At 49.3% G+C, this 19,507-nt stretch overlaps 1 protein-coding gene across 1 annotated transcript; it reads left to right on the forward strand.

Moving 5' to 3' along the window:
• The first annotated feature begins 3,868 nt into the window (after positions 1 to 3,868).
• SOX8 (SRY-box transcription factor 8) lies at positions 3,869 to 9,277 on the forward strand. The gene is made up of 3 exons (XM_065644703.1): positions 3,869 to 4,584; positions 5,859 to 6,097; positions 6,992 to 9,277. Exons 1-3 carry the CDS (start codon positions 4,142 to 4,144, stop codon positions 7,720 to 7,722), a joined length of 1,413 nt encoding a protein of 470 aa, XP_065500775.1. The 5' UTR covers positions 3,869 to 4,141; the 3' UTR covers positions 7,723 to 9,277.
• Positions 9,278 to 19,507: the final 10,230 nt, after the last annotated feature.

Consider the following 19,507-nt stretch of genomic DNA (forward strand, 5'->3'; position numbering starts at 1 on the left):
GATGAGGCTGTGCAATAAAAAAAAAGTACTTCTTGCTATGGTGGGAGCACACAGTGACTGGAACACAGTAATTTTTCCCTCCTGCTGTACAGGTGACAAGCAGCACAGCTGAGCACAGTGGTGGAAGCTGTGGGAATGCTGAGGACTAAATACCCCAAGTGTTAATTAAAATTTGCAAAAAGGTTGCGCCCTTTTTACTCTTGAATTGGTCAGAACGGCAGGGCTCATTTCACATGAACAGAAGACAAATTTTGGACCTAAACTGATCTGCAAGGAGCTGAGCAATATATTAGTCTTAAAATTACTGGAGCCTTCACAAGCACGCAGTGTAGGATTGGACCCATCATCTTGAGAGCAAAGCTTTTCAGCTCTTCTGCTGTTATTTTAGTTGAAATTAGTTGAAAGTTACCACAAGTCTTTTTTTTTTTTTTTTTTCCCCAGCTATCAGGAGCTTTTCTGAAAAGGACTGAACGTTGTTTTACAGCAATCTCTGATCTGCCACTGAACGGCTGTATCCTCTGGGCAGAGCATTAATCCTACACGTCAGAGGCTCATTTTAACACAACGCGTAGGTTACTCTTATCTGATCAGGGCTTGTTTTTTCTTCCCCTGTGAGGCTCTTTCTATTTGCCCTTTGAAATTCCCATGTAAAATCTGCTCATAGTTCAAAGGCAGACAAATTTTGAAAAATGGTAGCTTTCGCACTTGATCGGATGAAGCGGTAGAACCCGCCTTTGGGCTGGGGAAAGGGTGCAGCACATTGCACGTCCCATCGCGTGCAGGAGTCCCCACGTGCTCTCATGCTCTGAAAATGCCTTCCCTGGCTTCTGAAGGTGAAACTTCTCCTCCCTGACATTAGGGGGGCTCTGGCTGCTCTGAAGCCAACACACACACCCCCCAATTCCTGCATAACCAGTAAGTATGGTCAAGAGGAACTGGGATGGGAGGTCAAGCCACCTCCCATCCCATGAGGATTCTGAGGGTTCCAGGGTGACAAGTGACAATGCGATGGAGCCAAGCATGCACACCTTGTATTTAGTGTCCAATCCCCAGCAACGCTGGTGTGAGCTGGCCAGGAACTTTATTGGAGACGGTGTCAGACTTTAAAGAAAATGAAGCAACATTGCCAGGCAGCTGGTGGAGCTCTGCTATGCCCGCTCTCTGGCAGGAACAGCCAGCTCTGTTCCACCAAATCTTCTCTAAACATCTCCCGCTTGGGTGCACTCCAAGGCTCCATTGGGCAATGGGAATCTTGGTTCTTTCCTCCCAGATCTGCACCCTTTTCCTACAAATCCCAGCATCAGGGCCTGCCCCGCAATGGGCCAGGTCAAGACAAAGAAGCATTAGGCTGGGTCTCGATGGTGCTTCATGTGAGACCATTGCAAGGCCTGTCCTGCAACTCCATCGTTTGCCCATCCCTCTGCAAACAGCGCTGGTACTTTGTCATGCAAAATTTGAACACGAGACCCCTGTAAAACAAACTATGCCACTTGAACCCACTTGTCCAAGCGTAATCTCACTCCATTTCATGGATGAGTGAACTTCTCAGGATTGGTCTGCAAGATAGGGCAACGCTGCTCCCTCCACCAGGCAGGCTGAGAACTGACGCTTGCAGACGCGAAATGGTTTATGCGAGGTCACAAAACCAGACATGAAGCAGGACAAGTACCCTACTCTGGTTCCAGGTGCTGCCTCTTCCCCGTGCCTGTCTCTAGAGTAAGAGAAAGAAACTACTGAAAGTTGTCCTGCTCCTCCTCCTCCTACCTGCATTGGACAAAGCGGAATTGAAGTGTACAGGCTTGGAAATGCACCTCCCTGCTTCGGGCAGAGCTGGGCAGCCCTGAAAGGACGAAGAAAACCAACATCTCTAACTCCTGCTGTTCTTGGGGGCTTCTTTTGCAGGAATTTGACTTGTAGTTGAAGGCAGGGATCAGAAAATAGGGGCTCTTGTTTTTAATCCTTCCCCCAAAGTTCCAAATATTCCACAAACCCCTTCCCAGCCTCAGCCACGCAATGAGGTTCAAATCTTCCAAGGAAGGAACCACGCAAGAGATGGACTAAAAATAGCAATTACTGCTTTGACTAAGCCACCTCTAAAATGGATGAAATACAATTTACTTAACTCAAAGAATTCCTTATTAAAGAGCCATGAGAATCCTAAGAGGCAGGCATTATAGAAATGGATAATAATTATATGTCATATGAGGGAAAAAAAATAGTTTTGCCCAATGTCCAACAGCACTGCAAAGGCACCTCTCTGAAGCCCAGGGAAACAGAAACTCTTTCACGATCTCATTAAGCTTTGGATTGGGCCCTGGAAGAGAAATTCGATTAATTCGCACTTGCGAGTTCAATATACATAGTTTGCCTTAAGTCTTGAAGTCACTATTTTTTTAAAATACCACTTTGTAAAATTATATTAAAAAAATACTTTGCCCAAAGGTAACTCGCTCTCTGACTCTGCAAACTGAAATATTGAGAAATTACTAATAAGGAAATGAGAGAATTCTTAAATAACATAAAATCCCACTTTCCACTTTAATGGGACATATTGATTTTCACATAGAAGGCATATGGACATTCAGGCACATTTAAACAGCATTACATTTAAATTCAAAGCTTATGCTTTATTTCAAGGTGATTACACATCACAGTAATTAAACAAAATGCTCTCAAAACCCCCACATTTTTGTTACTTTTAAAATGTTGCAATACTTGAAGCACTCTCACAATTTCTATTTTTTCCCTGTAAATCTTGTACTCGACCCTTTTTTCCAGGGGGTAGCGGGGCTGAGGGGAAGCAGTACATAAAACTGGAATTTGGGGACTTGCTTCCCCTCCCCGCCCCATCGCAATTAGAAAGCTGGATTCTGCAGATAATTAGAATCAAATGCTCTAAAGAAGTGCTACAAACCCAGGGCTCGCTTGGAGAGGGGCAGCGCTCCGGCTGGCGCAGGGAAATCTTTTAAAAGAGGGATTTTTGCTGCGGGGCCCGAGGGGCGCAGCCCCGCACCGGGGTCTCCCGCATCCGGAGTTAACGGGGGAGATTTTGCGGACAAACCTCCCCAAAACCCAAAGGCTCACCCCGAGCTGCCGCATCCTCTGGACGCTGCAAAACCGCCGGGGCAGCCCCGGCTCTGCTCTCCCGGGGAGGTTCCCCGGTGCCCCGAGTCCGGTACCGAGCCCGAGGAGCGGGCGAGGGGAAGCGGGAAGGGGCGGAGGGGCTCGTTTCGGTTCTTTCCAGCAATTTGCCGCTTTCCTCCGTTATTCGCCCGCTGGAGAGAGCGGGGAGAAACGATGCGCTCAGGAGTGCGAGGCGGCCCGGGGGCACCGGGGCTCGGCGGCCGGAGCGCGGCAGCGGGGTACACGGGCAGCTCCGCCCCGCTTGCAACCGGGACGCACCGGTGCTTCTGCCACGCACCGAGCCTCCCGGAAAGGCTGCTTAAAAAGTAACCCGGCCGGTGCCTCCCGCTGTACCGGAGCCTCGGGAAGCGGCTGTTGCCGCCCCATCCCGGCGCCGCTCCGCACCTCCTCGGTCCGCGGGACTTAGAACCCGCCGCCACCCCTGCAAAGAGAGAAATCCCCTCCGCACGCCGCGGGTATAAAACACAGCCCCGCGGCCGGAGGGTCCCCGCCGGTACCGCGATGCGGTGCAGCCCCCGAGCGACGGCACCTCCCGGCGGCCGCGGGTCCGGCCGGCGGAGCAGCGGGAGCGCGGCGGGAGAACGCGCGTCGCAACCTCGCCCCGCCCCTTATGTAAATGAGGATCCCGCTCCGCCAATGGGAAGCGGCGCCGGAGGAGGAGCCGCTTGCCCTCCCCTTAAAGTCACTTGTTGCCAGGGGCCGAGTTTCGCACGGGACGTGGAGCGCGGCGGGCCGGGCCGGGCGTGGAGCGGGGCGCCGGCACCGCAGCAGGACTGCTTTGGGTTGTTTTCTTATTTTCTTTTTTTCATTCCTCGGCTGATTTTCATACATTTATATCTTTTCATTTTTATAGAGTTTGTTTGTTTGTTTTTTCCTCGCTCTTCGGGCGCCCGCGGAGGGGTGCGCGGTCCCCCCGCCGCTCCGCCCGGGCGCATCCTCGCCGTCGGGGCGGCTCAGCCTCGCGTCCCCTTTTCGGCCCCCCCACCCGCGCCCACCAATGCTCAACATGACCGAGGAACACGACAAAGCGCTGGAGGCTCCGTGCAGCCCCGCGGGCACCACCAGCTCCATGTCCCCCGTGGACTCGGACTCCGACTCGCCGCTGTCCCCCGCCGGCTCCGAGGGTCTGGGCTGCGCCCCCGCGCCCGCCCCGCGCCCGCCCGGCTCCGCTCCGCTGGGCGCCAAGGTGGACGCGGCCGAGGTGGACGAGCGCTTCCCCGCCTGCATCCGCGATGCCGTCTCGCAGGTGCTGAAGGGCTACGACTGGAGCCTGGTGCCCATGCCCGTCCGCGGCAACGGATCGCTCAAGGCCAAGCCGCACGTCAAACGGCCCATGAACGCCTTCATGGTGTGGGCGCAGGCCGCCCGCAGGAAGCTGGCCGACCAGTACCCGCATCTGCACAACGCCGAGCTCAGCAAGACCCTGGGCAAGCTCTGGCGGTGAGTCCCGGGTCGCGCATCCCGCTCCGCTCCGAGCCGCGCATCCTCGCTCCGCGCCGCGCAACCCCGCGGGGCCGCGCACGGAGCCCCCGAGCCGCGCAGGGACCCCCGCGGGGCTTTGCCTCGGGGTGTACAGCTGGATTCTCCCTCCCACCGCTTTTAAAAAACTTTTTTTTTTCTTTAATCTTTATTTATTATTTTTTTTTTGTACTGCCTGTGCCCGCCGGGGATTCTTGAAGCATTTCAGACTGAAGTGCAAAAATCCCCCAAAGCATGTTGGTCCCTGTTCCGAAAATGCCCCCATGCAGGGGCCTGGGGGCCCACAGCCACAGCCGGTGGGTCCTGCCCCACGTGTGGATTTTCCCCGCTCCATCACCCAGATGTGCAGCCGGGGCTCCTGCCTCTCCTGGCCAGGATTTCCCATGTCCCTGTCCCCAGGAGACTGAGACTTTTAAAAAATTGCTTCGTTTACAATGTGTTCTTCTAAAAGTTTTTTTCCTTGGTGTCCTTGCTTGCTGCTTAACAGGCTGTAAAGCCGAAGCAAGCTCATTTTTAGCAGTTATTTTAATCTTCTTTCTAATTTCCCTTCTTATCTGCGTACTTGCATGCTCGGTGCTGCCCACCGATGCAAACTTTTTTTTTGCTGGGCGGCATCCGAGTGCACTTGGCTTTCCAAGGCTCTGCAACCAGCCACGTTTTACCGTGTGGTATATTCGGTCATGTCTGGCCGTACCAAACTTGCATCTTTCCTCCCCGTTTGGGCCAGTGATGCTCCCACTGCGGTTTGAGACTCTCCAAGAGTTTGGAAAAAGAGATCCGGGCTGGGGAGAGTTTAGAAAGAAATAATCCCATGGCTGTTGCCTTCGCGGTTTCTTTGTAAGCACCAAACAAAGCTGGAAATGGGCAGCGTTGTTTGTCACGGTGATGGGGGGTGGCATTTGTAGGACAAACATGGGAATAACATTTGGCAAAGGTGTTTAAAACGGGGCAGGGGAATTTTATTTTGCCCAGTTACTGGTACCCATAGTGGCCAATTTTTCTCACGCCTCTACAGTTGGTATTTTAATACATTTTTGCAACATAGTTTAGCTCTCTTTTGCAATGGCAAATTTGTTTTGTAATTAACTTTCTGTTTGTTTAAATCAGCGTATGGGAAGTGGGGATGTGGGAATTTGAAAATAGGCTGAAAACTTCTAAGGAAAAGATATTAATTTTGGATTTTTTTTCCTTCCTCCTTATTTGAAAAAAAAAAAAAAACCAACATCCCAAATCAGTTTGTTAAGCGAAAATGAGAAACGTCCCTTTGTGGAAGAAGCTGAGCGGCTCAGGGTCCAGCACAAAAAGGATCACCCGGATTATAAATACCAGCCACGGAGGAGGAAAAGCGTAAAAGCTGGGCAGAGCGACTCGGACTCGGGAGCCGAGCTCGGCCACCATGCAGGCACGCAGATCTACAAGGCGGACAGCGGGCTGGGAGCCATGGCCGATTCCCACCACCACGGTGACCACACAGGTAAAGGAACCTCACGGGCAAAAAATAAATCTGTGAGTCCCAGGCGTGTTGGTTTGGGATGTGAACCTGCTGGTGAGCACAGGGCTCATCTGCCCCCAGAATTAATATTGATGGGATTGGGACTGTGCAAAAGCAGGAGTTATTTTCCCTGGTTTTGCACCAGGTTGTGAACGTGGCCATGGTTTTCTTTAGTAAATGGTTGTGGAGCTGACTGTGCAATAAGAAATCCCCGGAGTGCAGGGACCCTGGTTTCCCAGCTGGCCTGATAGTGGGGAGAATTAATTGTGAGCTAATAAGGGTTAATAATGTGTTGGCCGTGTGAAGGGTGCCTGGGGGAGTGGGTCCCACAGACACAGCTTCCCCCCAAAACTTGCCGCTCCTCGGCGGTGCTGTGAATTGGCACGGGGCGCGTGTTGACAGATTCCAGGAGGATTGCGAACGTCCTGCAGCTTCAGACGCGTCTGCTCTCTCGCCCAGCCTGGCTGGGGATCCCGGGACGGCTCCTCTGCCTCCGGGAGAGCCACGCTGGCTCCAGGCTGCCGGCGGGGAGAGGCTGAGCGGGTCCCTCCGAACCCACCCCCTGGTTCTGCTTCCCGTGCTGGGGGGAGTTTGTGCAGCCGCGGGTGTCCCACCGTGTTCCAGAGGGATTCTGATGGGCACAACGCACTCTCCAGTTTCTCTTCCCCACTGTGAACCATCACTCATGCCAGTGGTTTACCCCAGCTGAGGACATGATCCCCAGGATGGTCGCAGGGGGACATGAGCTACCTCCAACATGGGGCTGTAGATTTAAATCCCCCCCTTGCAATAAGAAGGGAAAGAAACATGCAATTTTTTTTTTATCCTCAATTTGCGTGCACTCTTGTTAAAGCTTGGCCGTCCCTTTGTCCCCAGGCCAGACCCACGGGCCACCCACCCCACCCACCACCCCCAAAACCGACCTCCACCACGGCAGCAAGCAGGAGCTGAAGCACGAGGGCCGCCGCCTCGTGGAGAGCGGCCGCCAGAACATCGACTTCAGCAACGTGGACATCTCGGAGCTGAGCAGCGAGGTCATCAACAACATGGAGACCTTCGACGTGCACGAGTTCGACCAGTACCTGCCGCTCAACGGCCACGCCGCCATGCCGGCCGACCACGGCCCCAACGCCGGCTCCTACGGTGCGTCCTACTCCCACTCGGCCACGGGCACCGGTGGGACCAACCAGGTATGGACTCACAAAAGCCCGGCCTCGGCGTCACCGTCGTCTGCCGATTCGGGCCAGCAGCGGCCGCACATCAAGACGGAGCAGCTGAGCCCCAGCCACTACAGCGACCAGTCCCACGGCTCCCCTGCGCACTCCGACTACGGCTCCTACAGCGCCCAGGCCTGCGCCACCACCGCCTCCAGCGCCACAGCCGCCGCCTCCTTCTCCAGCTCCCAGTGCGACTACACGGACCTCCAGAGCTCCAACTACTACAACCCCTACCCCGGCTACCCCTCCAGTATCTACCAGTATCCCTATTTCCACTCCTCCCGCCGGCCCTACGCGACGCCCATCCTCAACGGCTTGTCCATCCCGCCGGCCCACAGCCCCACCGCTAACTGGGACCAGCCGGTCTATACGACCCTGACGAGGCCTTAAAGGGTGCGTGGAGCCCCCGAGGGCTTCCCCGACGTGTGCACTAATGAAGGAATTGAAGACAAAGAGCGGGGAGTGCTGCCATCGTTTCCGAAGTGCCTCCTGAGCCACTGGGAGCTCTTGCTCGTTGCGACTGGGTGTCCCCTTGCTTCAAAACTCTCCAAAAGGACAGAGCTCTATTTTTCTTGAATTGATACAATTAAAAAAAAAAAAATTAAAAAAAAATTAAAAAAGGACGGGCAATTCCTTTTGAATAAATGAAGGACAAAACCATTCGACTCCTCTGTGAGGACTGAACTGAACTTACTCGTCATGGAAGTTGACAAGTGCAAAAGTGGAGCAGGGGGGTGGGCAGAGGGGGGAAGAAAAAAAAATTTAAAAAGCTGTTCGAGACTTTAAGGGTCTATTGCAATGTGAGGAACGGACCAACCTTGAGGGCAAGAACTCACTGGGACCAACGTGGATGAAACCCCAAAATCCGGCTATTCTGTGTCACAATCTCGTGGGAACAAACAATTCTGGTGGGACCAACCAATTAAATGTCTGAAGTGTTTGTTTTTTTAGTCAAGAGTTCTTCTAAGCAAGGTTTGGCTGTAATTAACATTTTGGTTTGGTTTTGGAAGCTTAAAGTGTTGGGTTTTTGGTTTTGTTTTGTTGGGTTTTTTTTTAAAATCTGTTAAATATGTATTTATGTTCTGTATTATTTTGTCTTTTAATTAATGAAGTAATTTTGTGCAAAAAGTAGAATTTTAAAAGATTTTAAAGATGGGGAGGGCGCATAATAATAGTGGAGATGATACAATAAAATGGCGTTATGAGTCTATAGATTTTTGTTGGTTTTGGGTTTTTTGCGTTGTGAACCGCTGCAGCAGTTGTGTTGGAGAGAGGGATGGAGCGGATCTGCCCATCGCAGACCTGGTCACCGACAGGAAACTCAAACGGGAATGAAAAGTAACGGGGGGGAAAGTTACTAATTAAATTGGGAGGATAAAACGATGGGAAAAAGGAGCAGGCAAATTTTCTGGCTACCTGCTTTGGGGCGTTCAAATTGGATTTAAGGCATTGCAGAGTCTTTGTACGCTTTCAGAACCAGGACTACTTCATAGGAAGATGTAATTTAATGAGAAATTATCGAGTTCTGCTTTAATTTTTGGCTTCTAGGGACCAGATATCATCCATCAAGCTGTGAAACTAAAATCTTCTCCACTAAAAAAATTTTAGGTACTTAGTTTTAGACTAATATTTCATTGATATATTTCTACTTCTTCCATTGTATGCTGAGCATATAATAACCATCTATTTTATGGTAACTTGTGCCTTTAAAAACTTTGTAAATCTAAAAACACATTTCAGAGGTTATCATCTTTTTACCTTTTCTACGTTTCCTACTCTTTTTCTAAAAATATTTTTTGCATATTTCCTGTTGGGGACGTGGGGGTGGGGGAAAAAATACAGAAAACTCATTTTTATGCAATCTATTTTTCTGTATAAAGTTTGAAAGACTTTGGCTGTTACTTATCTGTTCTCTTCACTAGCTTCTGACTAAGCAATGCTAACTTTTGTACAGATCAATTTGATAAAATTAAAAATTGCTTTTTATCAAGTACGTGTTATGTTTTCTTTCTTCTTGAGCCTTTTTCTGTGCCGAAAAGAAACGCAGAGAACAGCTTGGAAGGGACAAGCTATTCAGAATAAACATTTGGGCCAGTGTCCTAATGTCTTGTTTTCTGTTTTGATTTTTTTTTTTTCCTTGCTCCCTTTCCCTGTACTTAAATGGTGTCTTAATATGAGATTTATTTTTTTTTTAACTTTGAGAAGTATATTTCCATGCCCGTAATCCCAAGGATTTCATAGGATTTCACTGAGACTGCTCACATGAGGAGGGGTTTGCAAGGTCAGACTCCATGGGTTTAGACCAAGTTTATTTTCTTCTGTACGGCACGTAGGAATTTTACAGTAACAAATTCTGTTTTCTGGTTGGCGAGCCCTTGTAAATACCTCTTGATTATGATAGCAACAAAATTATATGTTGCATGTAGAGGTTTGGATTTTGTTGGGTTTTTTTAAATACAGTCATTAAAATAGTTACATTTGTGACTTTTAAACTTTTTTTAAAAAATTATTATTATTGTATAAACTAAGCTGCAGCTTGATTTCACCAGTTCAGAGAAACCAGTGCAAGATTTTCGGACTGGGCCCTAATTGGGAGGAGAGATTTGGAATTGGGGCTGTTCGGCCGCTCAGGGCTCGGTCGCGGTGCAGCGCTGTGGAAAATGTTTTAACGCGGGGAAAATAAAAGTGATGACAATTAATGAAGCTCGAGAACATTAACAAAGTCTGAACAACAGTGTCCCAAAGCAAATTTGCTGTTTGCGGCATCTGCCAAGAGGTTTTTTTCTTGCCAGAGTGTCGGTAACTGGACACCATTTTCTCTGCACTCGTTTGCAGAACTGTTGGCAAAATGACTTTATTGCGCTTTAAGCCAAAGCTGCAAAATAACTTTTAGAGACTTTCTTTCCTCCTTTCTCCTCCCTCTAGTTACAACACAAATTTCAAGTCTTATTCTAACTCATGCTTGAAAAACAAATGTGTTTTGGCTTTGCTTGTTCTGCATGTTGGGGTAGGGCTTTGTCTCCAAAGTCACATACTTTGCGGGGGGGAAAAAGAAGAAAAAAGGTGAGATGGGAGTATAAGTGCTTATATTTACTTTCTTCATGACGTTTAATAGCAGAGTTTATAGTAACCTCACTGATATCTGGATTAATCTTTAAAACAGAGTTAAAATATCTGTGCGCGATTGTGTTGTAAACCACCCAAAATAGTGAAATTAAGACATCCATTTCCATCTCTCCTTTTTCTCCTTTTCGCGGTGCACTGAACCATCCCCAGCGGCCCCGGCACGGGGTGACATCCCTGTCTGGGGTGACATCCCTGTCCGGCATGGCCGGGAGCTCGGGGTGCTTGTGGGGGGACGTGGGATCCCTGGGTGGCCGCGGGGCCGCCGGCCCAACCTGGCGACAGCGCTGAGGAAATGCACGTCCAAAATATGCGGCTTTGAAATCCCTTTGCTTTTGGTCACACTTGGTTTTGCTTTCTGTAAGCTTTGCAAAACCAAGCTAGCCCTTGCTAATATTTGCAGAAACCGAACGTACCGTTCAGGGGGTACAAGTGATGATGTGAGCCCTGGAGACCCCTCTGCAGCTCCTGCAAGCAGCTCCTGTTTGAGAAGCTAATGCTGAATAGAATCATAGAATCGTGACATTCAACTCTTTTTTCAGCATCCCACAGAGCAGGGGGTACTTGCTGCACATTTGCTGTTGAGTAAAATTCAAGGACCTTACAACACGGACCGTCGAGAAGGTGACAGGCAGGTAAAATTCACAGGCCTGAATAATCCCAGTGACTCGGGCTTCAGGGTGGGCTGGAAATTTCTAAGAGCGCCAGAAATTCATTCCCCACACCCAGATTTACACTTAAACCTGCGAGTGTCCCATTTCATTTCCCAAGGAGAAAAACACTGATGGGGGGCGGGCACAGTTTACATTCAGAGAAGAGCATTTTGATTTGAAGTTAATACTGTTTGTGTAAATGCATTTTCACGCATTGTCGTTTCCTTCCATTTTACGTGTAGATGCTGTCTACAGAAAGAGAAGTGATTTTCCGTGAGCTGAGGGTGAATGGCAGCATTGTGCGTCCCCAGCTCAGCCCTGGTGGCTCTTGTGCTGGCGTGAATCTGGAATGTCTCTGCAGAAATCAATGAGATCAGGTGAAACCAAGACCGGCTTTTGACCCCTGGCTGTCAACAGAAAAGGCTTCTCAAGATAATTGCAGGAATATGCAAGTGATAAAAGTTCCTCTTTTTTTAAAAATTTTTGGTGCAGAGAATAATGAATGTTGCTATTTATCTGAATTGCTCAGAAGGTTCTGTTTGGTTAGAAAGAGGAGATTAATTTTATAGACCGTATCCACATTCCTTCCGTGTGGTGGAAAAAGTCCCTTCCCATCCTCCTTATTATAATTTTTCCTGGAGTGATATCAACTTTTGTTACACATTTTTTTTTTTACAGCTGGGCATTAGGTTTATGGCAAAGAAACTGTTAAATGGCATTTTGATGACAGCGATCGGCTTTAACGAGCTTCCTCGTGGGTGTATCCCTGCTCGCTGTCCGTGGGTTGACCTTGGGGTGTCTGAGTTTTCCAGCTCGGATCTGCTGGGATGATGTGGGGCCACCAGAGCCCTTCCCAGGTGGGATCCGGGGGATCTGAACTGTCTTTGCCTTTGGCCGTCCCCAGCGTCTCCGGCCTGCTGCTCCTCGGGCCCATCCCGCTGCCTCCTCCGTCCTCCCACGGCCCGGGCCGGGCGCTCGCAGGCCCTGGCTACGCGTTGCCTGTGAGCCGGAGTCAAAAAAAGGTTAAATATAGAAGAGAAATAACTAGAGACATGAGAATATAGAAGAGAAATAACGAGAGACATGAGTGCCGTTTGGAGCACGTGGTGTCTAAGGACCTGGAGGGCGGTTAAAGCTGTTTTCAGGTGAGCGGGCAGACACTGCGGCCAGTGGCCCCAGTCGGGCAAAACTCCAATATTGCCCTGTTTTCAGCCTTTGAGAGCATGAAGTTGGGTCCAATTAATTTTAAGTCTAAAGGCAGATTATTAAGTGTGAATTCACCAGCAGAAGGGCTCTGAACTGCCTTTCTGGGGGGGACTGAAAGCAGGGGGGTTCACGTCAGTGAGGAGCCCCAGCTCCCAGAGAGACCCCCCATCCTGCGGAGGGTCCACAGGGTTTTGGGGGATTCATTAAACGGCACCGTAATTAACAAAAGGAGAGGAGCTTCTCAGGACTGTGGGAGCCAGGGAGATCTGGTCCAGCCCTGATTCCATCTCCTCCGCCCAGCTGAGCCAGGGAGGTGTCGTTTTAAATTCACTTTATATGTGTTATACACAGGAATTCAGGGTGGCACCAAGTGGCGAGGGATGAGGCTTGGGGAGGGGAAGCCATTTCCCAAATGAGTCAGCAGGAGCTAAAAATAGAGTTCCCCCGGAGCCCAAACCACGGAAAATGGTGCTTATTACAAATTGCTTCGTTCTTCTGCCATCCTGCAACCCCAGCCTGGGCTGGAGCCGCAGAGGTTGCAGGGCAATCCCTGCCCACGGGACGTGTCGCCATACAGGGGCTGGTGTCTGATGGTGACCCCTTTTTTTTGGGAACAACAGCCCTTCGCTCAGCCCCTGGTGGGTCTTGCACTGTGGGGTTTCTGTCGCAGAGTATTTGCAGAAAAGCGCAGATTTCAGTAGCGGGGCTGCAGCCGCAGCCGCGGCTGGTTTTGTGGCTTAGGTGGAAAACGAGTCTATTTTTTTGCAGAACCTTGCTGCACCGGGAGGGAAACGGCAGGCAACGTCTTTCCATAAAACCACGCGGTTTGCACTGAAAAAATACCGTTTTAGCCAGGCTCAGAAAACAAACCTGCCCCGGCTTCTGCCGCAGCCGCCACCGCGGTGAGATGGGAGTCACCGGTGGGGTGGCCGTTGCCACCAGCCCCGGCGGTTCTTGCTCAGAAATGGTTTGGCACTTGGATAACCACGGTGGGCGCTGCCGAAAGCCGGGCTTTGCTCTTCCCGTGCTTGAAAGAGCCGCCGGCCTTGCTGCTGACCCCTATTAAGCCGCTCCCATATGGCTGCGGAGCTCAGCCATGCACAGTGTGTCACTGGCTTAACTGGAGTGTTGGTTTTGACCTGATTTAGTGAAGCCCGTGGAAGAAAAAAAAAAAAAAAAAAAAAAAAATCCAGTTGGACACACTTATTCAGGTTTAAAAAGCCGGCTTCTTTCGGTTTATCTTAAACCAATTAGGAATGAAAAACAAGCCACTCCTAATCCAAAATAAGAAGGTGTCCCTCCCTGGCTCCGCCACCCGCTCCTGGGGCTGGGCTGGTTTATGGGTAACGGCGCGAAGCTGCGGGCTGGGGTCGGGATGTGGGGGTGACGGTCCCCGCGCCCCCGTCCCCCCGCGCTCCCCAGCCCGGCGGCTGCGCCGGCGTCGCCTCCCGCTCCCCGCGTTTGTTTGTGGCTGCGTGCACAGGCAATATTGTGACTGTCAGAGATGTGATATTAAAACGTTTACCCAAAATACCTCTGCCTGCCTTTCTCCTCCCCTCGCTCGTCCCCCTCCTCCCCTTTTTTTTTTTTTTTGTTGTGTGTATGTCTAAATTCCCAGCGTAGCGATGGAGGTCTTCACCCAGGAAAGGGTTAAGCGTTTTGAAAGGTCTTGTTTGAGGTAGAGTGAATTTTAACCACCACACACATAACGAATGCGAAACAGCCTGAATTGCTGGTGAGGAGCCAAGAGCACAAGAGAGGAGCTGCTGAATTTTAATGATTCATTATTGCATGGAAGGCCTTTGTCTTCCTTTATCCGGTGCACAATAAAAGAATTAATTGGACAGAAAATGGCAGGGCAAAGAACTGACAAGTCATTAAGGGGCTCTGAATGGCTGATTAGGTGCACATTGGGGGTGGAATTTCAACTGCACTGTTTCAGCAAGGGCTCCGGAATAATAATGGCATGGCACAGTTTATATTTTGTATGCAGTACCAGAAAGGCCTTTATGTTGGCATTGTGGTGCTATTTATTATGCTGTCTATTTAGCCATTGTTGGCATTGTGTTTGCAATAAGAATGCACAAACAAAGTTGGGATTTTTTTTTTCTAACTTCGCGACAGCAAAATAATTGGGAATCAGAATCTCGCTCTGCCGATAGTTTTATGAATTTTTGTGTGTGTGTCCAGAAACCCCCGTAAATATTTAGACTTACGAGAAGTAGCTTCACTTAGGCAAAAAAAAAAAAAAAGGAAAAGAACTAATAAACTTCTCCCACTTCCCCCCATTCCCAAAGAGCCTCGTGCAGCTGGTGCGGCCCCTGCGAGCGCTGCGGCTCCGGCCGCTTCCACAGCCCGACGCCGCGAGGATGCGGCTCAGGGAAAAGCAGCCAACTGGAATTATTGGTCGCTAGGAAGTTCATTGAACATCTCGCGCACGGACCCTTTGAGGCGGCTTCTGCCAAAGTCGCCTTGCTCTTGTTGATGTTAAGCAGTTGCCCGCGAGTTATAAGAAAAAAAATTACACACACAGAAGGGCAAGAAAGAATTAAAAAAAAAAAAAAAATTCCCAGCATTTTGGGTAGGTGTGATTTTGATGAGGAATGTTTTTTTTTTTTTTTGAGCATAGCACATAGGAATAGCAGTTTACCATCAGGTCTGTACACAGCTGGCTGCAAGTTTCAGGAGATAAAAGGAAACCTTAATGAAGATACAGCGGGTTTTTTTTTTCTTGTTCCCTACAAGTGATTCATTACAGCCTGATGAAAATAGAAAGCTGCCACCTTTGCGTAACCTGGAGATTTTCACATGCTAGAGATTACATTTGAAGTTTTGCTTGGAAGCCGGCAGAGGATAACTTCATTTCTCACGACCTCCTTCCTGTCCTGCATAGATGCACCTTGTCCAGCTGGCCCTGCAGCCTCAATCCTCCTGCCGGCGTCTGGGGGAGCTGGGATGCACTGGGATGCACCGGAGTGCACCGGGATGCGCTGGGATGCACCGGGAAGCGCTGGGATGCACTGGGATGCACCGGGGTGCACTGGGATGCGCTGGGATGCACCGGGGTGCACTGGGATGCACTGGGATGCACCGGGATGCGCTGGGATGCACTGGTCCCAACCACCCATTTGCAGACAAATGTCCCAAATCCAGCAGCCGAAACTGATGTACCCTGCACGTCTGCTCAGGGCCTGGCCCTTTCTCACGCTTCTCATTTTTTTTTTTTTCCCTGGGTACTATGAGGTAATAACGGGTTAACAATATATATATAAATTTGAAAACGTGAGAGGGGATTTGGGTGTCAGGGAGATGGATGAGCTGCAATCTGAAACTTTTTAGGTAAGAATAAGTGAAAAGGAAAATGGGGTTATTACAAAAAAAGCCGTTCTCTGTAGAATACAACCCTTCCGCAATAATATTTTAAGAGGTAGGTAGTGGCACTCTTCATTCGGGAAAGTAAAGGCATGCACGTCAAACAAAAATAAAATAATTTTTAAAAAAGAGGTGGGAAGGTAGCTGGTTCCACTGGAAATTGTAATGCTCCTCCTGAGACTTCAGGTTCTTAACACTGTGAAAGGAGGAAAAAAAAAATACTGTTATCTGTGCTCCTCTGTTTGTGCTGCAGATGGGAAGGAGGCAAATGGAAAAGCTGTTGTTGGCCATGAAGGCACATTGGCCGAGCCGGGACACGTCACCGCCAGGTCCCCCGGCCCCTGGTCCTGCCCCTCCGAAGCTCCCGCTGCTCCGGGGCCACCTGAACCCCAGCAGGTCTGTTGGCTTTAACAGCTTCTCCTGGTCACCAGATGGAGACGGGGATAAAACTGGACCTGAACGGACAAAATTCAGGCAGGAATCCAGATATTCCAGATATTCTCAACATTTGGGAGAAATCAGATGTGTGGAGGAGGAGCTTGGAGTGACGTCTGTCAGAACGAAGTCAGGTGAGAGGTTCAGAGCCAGATTCCGACCATCCCTTCAGAGCCGTGTGTCCGAGCCCTGGAATACTTGGCTGACACCCACGCCTGGTGATGGGATGCAGAGAAGTTAAAAACATATTTAAAGCACTTAACAAAATTCCCAGATGGAAGCAAGTTTATTTTTTTAATGAAAATAACTTAACAAAACATCCGAGTAGTAGATGTTTTGTGTTCTATTTCTGGGAATGCAGGAAAGATCCTCTGAAACCCCCCCAGAAAAAGAGAAATGCTAAAACAATCAGCCCCAAATGTCAGAGAGATTTGGATCTGCTTGGAAAAAATAAGGAAGATGGAAATATCTGCACGAGAGGAGGGCAAAGGTCTCTCTCAGGAGTGTCCTGCAAAGGCACATTTAGGTTTGTCATGCAGGAGCAAACTAAAAAAAACCCCTTCAAACCAGTGAAGCAAACAGGGTTTGTATAAAATAAGCCTTCCCCTGGGCTCTGCCAGCCTCTGGCCACCAGCAATTGCAGTGAGACCCTCGTGTTGCCTCAACACTACGCCTAGAAGTTGCATATTTTTCCAGAATTTGTCTCACCTTCCTTTGAAGCCAACCTTGTTGGGCACTCGCCCATCATATCATGAGAGACACCAGGGCAAGAATCACCAGTGTCCTTTCCCTTCTCCTCCCCCTGTTTAGTGCTTCACTGCCTGTACCCAAAGACCTCGATCTGGGCTGGAAAGAGCCTTCTAGAAGCAAGTAGCGTATTTCAGCTCCAAACCTGAAATATCCTCTTTGGGCAGAATTTTGCCCCCATCTTTGACTCCACATTGAGGCCCAATACACTCCTGGTGCTGGTGACATTTGTCTCATCTCAGTGTGAAAAACAGACTTTAAACATGTTTTAAAAGTCAGGATTTCCTGGTTTCTGAGCAATAAATGCCTTGGGTTTTGGACCATGCCTTCCAAGTGATAAATTTCTACATCTGTGCAAAAATACACTCTAAAGAAAGCAGACAAAGCAGAAAAGGCTGTGGCATTGCCTGAAATGACATTTATATCTTGGATGGCGAAGCAGCCCAGACAGGACTGCCGTACAGATGCCTGCGGGAAGGACTGACAGACCCGGTGGAGCTTTTTTGGGGAAAGACAGTCAGACCAGGGCTGGGCTGTGACCAGAAACCGGGCCAGCCAGATCCAAACCGGGTGACATCTCGTCATCCTGCCTGGGCTCGGGGCACCCCGGCTCACCTGCGAATTGTCATTTCGGGAGGCTGAGACCTGGGGTGCAGAAGATGCTCCCCCATCCCCTTCCATGACCCACCTCCCCCGGGGCTGCAGGATTTCCTGAGCTTCCACCCAGTCCTAACCCCGGGATACAGATTCTGAGCCCTAAATGGCTCATGCAGCATCTTTGACATTTTCCCTTTTGCCTAATTACAGGGATTTATTTTTATTACCACTACGGGCTTGTTTCAAAACCCAGTCGGCTCAGCAGAAGGCTTTCATGGGCTCTTGGATCAGAGCTAGGCACTAGGTGTAGTTTTTTCCTATAACGAATTATGCGTTATTTGCTGGTTCTCATTTAATTATTAAACAGAAGCTGCAGATTTTAAGCTTCCAGATGCCTTAAAATCAAGGACAAGACTCAGGAGGTCCCTGGATTTCACTCTCCCTCCTGACAGAACGGTGAATTCTCAAACTGTGAAAAACAAATCCGTGTCGTTATGTTACGGGTCCAATCCACTCGGTTTGGAGCCAAACAGTTGGAACATGTTGAGATGGACTTTGGCCAAGGTTTCTTCAGTACAGCCACAACCAAGAGCTTAATGCAGCTCTGCATCCGACATCTGCTCTACCTGCTCGGGAACGGTGCTCGCTGTGGCTCTAATCGCTTCAAACATCATCGCTAAACACAGGGATTAGGGAGGATTTGAGGCATCTGCTCCCTTGTGATCTCAGCTTCAGCTTTCTCAGGGTGTTTTATAAAGGTGAGAAACACTGGTGCTTTCACCTTAGTTAAAACGCTTGAATATTGTTGGAGAATGTAGAAAATGAAGGTATTGCTTCTCTTATTATACTTAGGGCAGTTTTTCTAGCTTGAGATGCGTCCTATGTGGTGTCTTGGAGGGGAGCAGGCAGGTAAGGATGCAGTTTAGGAAGCAGAAACATTTTAATTCCTTTAACACTGTCGAGTTTTGCCGTGGACTTCATTGGAGACTGCATGACCTTTGCAAATGGGCTTTGCCTCTACCTTAAACACTCAAAAAGTTGCTCTTAGTGTGCATCATCCTATACTTATATCATGCCATGGCCTGACCCGAGCCTGGAAATGTTCTTTTCCCCTCAAACCTAAAGCAGTGCACATAGGGGTGATTTCCCCATAGATTCCTCTATTGCAATGGAGCTCATGGAAAGAAAAATTCCTACAGCTCTGTCTTCATCGTGGGTTATCTGGTGCTGTCTAGAGTCGGGTGAACTCTGCTTTGAGCCAATTTGCTGGGCTACGAGTGGTGGGACGCGAACTGCTGCTCACAGCCCGACGGTGACGGAATGCAACGTGTTTTCCCACACTGAAAATAAGCAATTTCAGACTGAAGTGCTGACTTGCTCTTTGAATTGAATGCTCTGTAGGAAGAAGTGTTCACATGCAAGGATTTCAGAAGTAACCGAGTCCCGGAGTAAAATCTTCCCCCTCAGGACACCTGTCCCTCCCTTAGAAATGTGATTCAGTGCCATTTCTGTAGGTGTAAAGTTCTATAGCAGCAGTTAATATATGCATACTTCTGGGTTCCCTCATTACCATTTCAGTTGGCTCGTTTACATAATAACACAGAACAGAAGACCATTTGCATAAAATTAAAAAAAAAATAAAATAACTGAATGTTGCTTTTATTTTGAAAGGCGCAGAGAATGAGCCTGTGAAGTTATTTATATCCCCGAAAGTACGAAGGAGGCTAATCAGCAGGGAACCGTGCTTTCTGCACAAAATGGGACTTGACCACTTCAATTTATTCATGAAATATTAGCTCACTTAGTGCAAGAGTGTTTAAGGCAGCTGGGTTGGAGCTGACGGGAAATCCCCTCCCAGCTGCAGCGGGATCAGCGCGACTTGGAGCCAGACAACAGTAAATTCCCCAGCTCCGGTCCACGCAGCACCTGAAGGGGCTGGGGAATGAGGGGTCTGCTCCTTGGTGACGCTCGGCGTCACAGAAACATGCCATTCTCTTCCAGCACTTCTGCCTAATGGTCATTTACCTAATCTGGGCGTTTTA

This window comes from Caloenas nicobarica, chromosome 14, assembly GCF_036013445.1.
Source record: "Caloenas nicobarica isolate bCalNic1 chromosome 14, bCalNic1.hap1, whole genome shotgun sequence".
In the NCBI taxonomy this organism is placed as follows: domain Eukaryota; kingdom Metazoa; phylum Chordata; class Aves; order Columbiformes; family Columbidae; genus Caloenas; species Caloenas nicobarica.

Bases quoted from the DNA above. Each gene is read 5' to 3' on its own strand.
- SOX8 (XM_065644703.1), top strand. From the start codon at position 4,142: ATGCTCAACATGACCGAGGAACACGACAAAGCGCTGGAGGCTCCGTGC. The intron at 4,585-5,858 runs GTGAGTCCCGGG...ATCCCAAATCAG, and splicing joins ACCCTGGGCAAGCTCTGGCG to TTTGTTAAGCGAAAATGAGA. The intron at 6,098-6,991 runs GTAAAGGAACCT...CTTTGTCCCCAG, and splicing joins CCACCACGGTGACCACACAG to GCCAGACCCACGGGCCACCC.